The sequence below is a fragment of the Arvicanthis niloticus genome, chromosome 9, assembly GCF_011762505.2.
Source record: "Arvicanthis niloticus isolate mArvNil1 chromosome 9, mArvNil1.pat.X, whole genome shotgun sequence".
NCBI classification, from domain to species: domain Eukaryota; kingdom Metazoa; phylum Chordata; class Mammalia; order Rodentia; family Muridae; genus Arvicanthis; species Arvicanthis niloticus.
In genome coordinates this window covers 5020275-5026274 of record NC_047666.1, presented here as the reverse complement: position 1 = coordinate 5026274, position 6000 = coordinate 5020275, and the positions used below count along the sequence as shown (strand labels likewise).

Below are 6000 nucleotides of genomic sequence, written 5' to 3'. Positions count from 1 at the left end.
GTTTAACAAACCACTGCTTTGCAATAGGATAGCTAGGCACAACAGGCACACAGTTCACAACATGACCTAAACAATCCATTCCCAAACACGTAAACCAGCCTCCTTTTTTTTTTTTTTTTTTTGATTTGTTAATTTTTCTGTCATATTGGCATTTCCCCTCCCCTAATACCATACATCATTTCATCTTCATCTTTTCCACCTACTGAGTCTGTACTGAGGAGCTAGTAACCTGAATTTTTTGGTTCCCAGGTCTTAAAGCTTAAACCACAAAGAAGCCTGAGTGTCATTGACATTTCTGTTATCAGCTGAGAAGAATCAAGGCTAGAAACTGGAGGCAGAAGAAACATTTAGGCTAAAAGGCTGTGACTAGGCTTTGAAAGTATTAGATGCTGGAGGGGAAAGGGCCATGTGTTCTGATGGTGATCTCTAGGCCTGGGACATGTAGGAATTAAAGGACCAAAGCAGTTTCAGGGAAGAAAACTAGGTATATAAATCTATTGAGTATCCTCACTTATCTCTTGGGTCAGCCATGGAACATCAAAGTCTCATAAGCAGACTTCAGTAATACCCTCATCAACATATTACACTTACATAAGGAAAGATCTTTCATACCACTAGAGTTTATCTCAAATATTTATATTTTAACCATATATATATATATATATATATATCTCCTGTCGATACATGAGGTCCCTCAACTATTCTTTTTAGTAGAGAAATCAGATATGTGTATGAGTGAAAAGGGAAAAGTTGGACAGGGTCAAGAATACACTCAAGAGCGGGGACAGGGAAGGCTGGAGATGTGAGCAGGGCAATGCTTCAGAATGCAAGACGGCTCTAGACTGCAGAATGCTTTTCTATGTGTGTCTCATTTAGTCTCGTGGTGACTTCATGAAGAAGAGCGGGTATCAGTGTCAATTTGCACAAAAACAGAGTTTTTTTTTAGAAAGAGGTAAGAGGTGGGCCAGTCACCATAGAAATGGTCCCTTGGGCTGTAAGAAGCTCCAGTCAAGGACTACAAAGCTGCAATCACGCTCGGCTGCTTCTCCGTTATTTTGGACTTACTGACTTTGGTGCATGCTTTCTTTGCAAAAGTGTGAGGCATAACTTCAGCAGCCACGTGTGAGTCTCAACTACTAAATTAATATTCTAGGAAGAAAATGATTTGTTAATGTTTTCACTCAACTTAGCAATATATAGAAAATCTTATCACATTGACCACACAAAAGAAAACTACTAGCTTTATACAAATTACTGAGTTTTCTACAAGATATTGAAAACTCAGGAAAGGGCATGAGAGATGGCTGCTCTTAGAGAAGACCTGTGTTCAATTTCCAGGATCCAGGCAGCAGCTCACAGCCATCTATAACTCTAGTTGCAAGGGACTAGGTACTTTCTTCTTGCCTTTGTGGGAATCCAGGCATATATGAGGTACACAGACACAGGTAAACCATCCATATACAGACAATAAAAAGACATTTAAATTTTTAAAAACTCTACCTATTAATCACAAGGGTGGTCCAATAATTTTTCAAAATTGCTGCATGGATGTATTTTCAATGGAAAAATACTTTGTCATTATCATTAGTAAGTATGGTTGTTTTCATTATTATGGCTTCTTGAGGCAGGGTCTCTTGTAGCCCAGGTTGTCCTCAAACTTATCATGCAGCTGAGGATAACTTTAAAGTCTTTAGTTCCCCGCCCCTACCTTCCAAGTTCTTGTCAACATTTTAATATGAAAGCTTTCTGACTTTTTCTCAAAATGGTTTTCTTTAGATTATAGTGTGACAGGTACTCATTCTGAAGACACTGTTACAATCAATGTTCATGTCTACAGCAGAGTTCTCAGAAATTCAGAACTAAAGAGGACAAGATGCCACTTGAGATTTCTTCTTCTTCTTTTCTGGCTGTTCACACCACTTGATATCGATGTTGCTGCCCCCAAATTCTTCTCCTTTGATTTCTACAGGATTCTCTCCCACAGCTATCTTTGCCCTCCTGTGCAACACTATGGCTCCTGAACTTCCATGCCTCCATGCTGGAGAGGGGGTTTCTTTTACTATGCAATAGCAAACAGCAGACACAAAGTTTTTTTTGAAGTTTTCATTCATAAGTGCATAAACAATGGGATTACAGATGGAGTTGAAAAATCCAATAATTTGCACTATAGCAAAAATCATCTTGATTGTGACTTCATCATATTCTTCTTCAAAATTACCTGAAACAAAGTAATACTTTAGAATGCTTACTGACTTATCAAGAAATAAGTGTAACGTTGTATCATGTGTACTTACAAATATTTATGGCTGTGCAAGTAGCTAATATGAAACATTTTCATGACTAAAAGGAATCTGGTATCTGGATAAAAGCACCTTTGTAATATATACCCATTCATCCATGCATTGGCTCGTGCCTGGTATATAACTTAGGACTCAAAATATATTTCAACTCAGTGATACCAAGTGTAGTGTTTGAGTAGGTATCATCACCATAGATCTATGCATTTGAATGCTTGTCCTATAGGGAGTGGAATATGACCCTGTTGGAGTAGGTGTGACCTTGTTGGAGAAAGTGTGTCACTGAAGTGGGCTTTGAGGCCTGAAATATGTTCAAGCTTTGTCTAGTGTAATACCCAGTCTCCTTCTGTTACCTGCAGATTAAGATGTAGAACTCGGCTCCTCCAGCATCCTATCTGACTGCAAGTTGCCATGCTTCCCACCATGATGATAATGGGCTAAACCTCTGAAACTGTAATCCATATCAAATTAAATGTATGCTTTTCTAAGAGTTACCATGATCACGATGTCTCTTCACAGCAATAAACCCCTGAGACACCAAGTTTCAAATACCCTAAAAGCTCAGTTACCCTTCAAATGCACTCCTGAACTCCAGAAACATCATGTTGAGTCTCCAAGAATGCATGACGGGTAACTGCTTCTAGGCATCTGACTTAAACTCAAAATACATTAAATTCACAAAGCACAAGGCAAGGTTCCAAACAGAGAAGACTCTCATGGTGTCTCCCCATGCTAAATGGCTTAGGGAAAGGATGGAGAAGATCTGAGAAGATTGCAGAGCTTTTCTTTATCTTTTGTCATAATCAATAACTTAGTCCTAGTCATGCACAGTCACCTACCACATGATGACCTGGTACAAAAGCAATGTTCCAGATTTGACATTTGATTATCTAAGTGGACAGCAACCAATGAGAAATCAATGACTTCACATATGTTCTAGTGGAAAAAAAAAACTAGGTGAGAGAGGCGGGGAGGGGGGAAGATAGGGAGGGAAGGAGGGAGGGAGGGAGGGAGGGAGGGAGGGAGGGAGGGAGGGAGGGAGGGAGAGAGAGAGACAGAGAGAGACAGAGAGAGGGAGGGAGAGAGGGAGAGAGAAACTTACTGTATTCAATCATCATGTGAACAATATGGAAAGGTGCCCAACACACAGCAAAGAGAACCACGACTGTCACCATCATAATCACAGCCCGCTTCTTCTTCCTAGACCCACAAACAAACATCGCACTGGTTAACTTTGTGTCGACAGACGTGTCAGATTGATAGCAAAGGCATTACTGCTTGAGCCTACTCCACTTAACCACATGTCTTCACGCACTAGTGGAGTTCCTGAGGGTATGAGAAGATTATCAGCATTCCCCCATCGTTACAGTCTTCACACCTTACACATCCCTGTCGTGTGTTCATCATGGGCTCTGGAACTCTACTGAAGTACATTTCCCCAATAAGCCAGTGGTCAGAGGTAGAAACTGGGAAAGAAAGATGTTGAATTCACAGTAGGGTGGCTAATAAATAATGTCCTCTGGGTTTAAATTTAGGGGTGTCTCTTCAGGGACATGGATTTCATTTGCTCAGCATGTGTTTAAAGCCGGCCATACCTCTGACAGCTAAACATCGGTACTTATAAAATATAGTAAATCTCAGGTATAGAGCTAAAACTTTATAATACAGTAAACCATAGATTCAATTTCTTCATCCCTCAGAAACTAGATTTACATTTTTACAGATCTACATATTTGCTTGGTGCTTTCAGTTTCAAATGTCCAGGTTCCTAGTCTGTCATTTCAGTCTGGTAACCTTTTATTTTCTGGGGAAGTGTTCTCTGAGGCTCCATTGTCTACTCAGAGCAAAGTGGTCTTTATAAAAACTGGGCACTAGAGGTCGCTGCACACTTGAAGAATTAATGAACTACCATCAACTCACTAACCTAGGCAAGGTACTGTTTGTTTGTTTTAGCAGTTATTTGACAGAGATTCTGCTATGGGAACTACAAATGCGGCAATAAAGTGTTCTTGACATTGATGCTAACAAATTAAATGACATAGCGCTGCTTTTGAGTGAAAATATAAAGCATCAATTATAACCATTTAGAATAAGTAACATTCTAGGGTTTCAAAGAATTGTCAGACCATTTCAGTAATTTAACATTATTTTCAAGTAGGAGGGACTAGGGACAGATGTAATCATGTGGCCTTGTACATGAAAGCTCTCTCAGGGTCCTCTGAAACAAGGCTTTCTGCATATTACTGATATTGCTGGCAGTGAGGGATGAGGAAAGGGAGTCTTGACAGCACCCCACAGTATCGTGGTTTCAAGTGAGTCTTTGCTCTCAAATTGAATTATAAATGATTCTAAGGCTGAATTAATTACCCAGGCAACTGTCCCTTCCAGAACAACTAATAAAACACATTTTAAACACTGGTGAATACTTCAACAAACAGACCTGGCTATTTTGAACATTTCTTTTCCATGAATAGTTCGTAGCACTGAGCCGTCCCCAACTCTTTTCTTGATCCAAAGCTCATAACCGATTTTCCCGTAGAGGACGGACAGCAGCAACAGAGGCAGCAGGAAGAGGGTGACGAGGATGAAGGTGGTGTATATTTTCTGGTGCACGGGGCTGCTCCACTCTTCCAAGCAGCAGATGTGTTCTTTTTCATATAGGAAGTCATACTTAATCTTTACAGTAAGAAAATTCAGTTACAAACCCCAGGAATCAGCATTCAAAGGGCAGATGCAGCCCACAGTCATTCCACTGGGCCATCTTTAAGACCTTCCAGATGCTAGCTGCTGCCTAATTTTCAAATTTGAATCTACTTTCTATAGTTATCTTGCTGTAAATTGTAGGTTTTCCCTGGACCAGTAAGGTTTTGTACTTTGCAATTTTAAATGGAATGCAGGACTATATCTGCTACATTCAATTTTTAAACCTTTCTCAACTTTTATTTCCACCGGTGGCAAATTCTCAGTTTGCTGAAGAGGGTATACATGGGAAATACTGTGCATCATATGCTAGGCTGTTGACTATTTGTTCAGCTGATACATTTGCTGTTTTAATTTCTGATGACATAGCCTTGGCAAGCATCGATCTGCTTTAGCGTAACAGGAACCTAGCTGTATTTACCATCATTTCATGGGAAAATCACCAGATTGTCTTTATAATGGAAAGGCAGCTGGTAGCATTTAAATACTGAAATGAATGAAATGCTAGATTTTGCCTATTGCCAATATACTGATATTTTAATTGTATTTGCTTAACAAATTGATTTTTTAAGCCTTCCAATGGACTCATCTTCCAAGTTCTAAATTCACTGCTCACAACAACAATGGGTAGCACCAAATGCTAATGGCTCCTTTCCTCTAAAAGAAAAGGAGTAAGTAAAGTAAGCACCTAAACGTGTGCCAAGTCTTATCTCTGGGGTAGGAATGAAGAGAACATAGTGAATCTCAGCCAGTGTGGAGTTCGATACGATAGATTTCTGTCTATCATCCTAGCAAATTTAATCATTAGTCTTCAGCATTCAGTCAAAAGTGAAAATGATTTGAGTTGGTTTTATTCATGAGTACAGCTAGGAATGATAACACTTAAAGACAATAAGCTTAATGAAAACGTGTGTGAAAATGAAATTATTTCTGACTCAATGAGGCTAGATCCCACAAGGGCCAGTGACCACAGTGACCACACATGAAGGGTTAGTGACATGTG

General features: G+C 39.6%; 1 protein-coding gene across 1 annotated transcript in view; it reads right to left on the bottom strand.

The window, feature by feature from the left end:
- Positions 1–673: 673 nt before the first annotated feature.
- The window catches only part of LOC117715471 (pyroglutamylated RF-amide peptide receptor-like), a 58135-nt gene continuing 52808 nt past the window's right edge, over positions 674–6000 (bottom strand). Inside the window, exons 4-6 of the mRNA XM_034512295.2 lie at positions 4738–4973; positions 3400–3497; positions 674–2218 (exon numbers count right to left, since the gene is read on the bottom strand). Coding sequence (XP_034368186.1) covers positions 1860–2218; positions 3400–3497; positions 4738–4973 — 693 coding nt within the window. The 3' untranslated portion in view covers positions 674–1859. The remainder of the gene's footprint in view (positions 2219–3399; positions 3498–4737; positions 4974–6000) is intronic.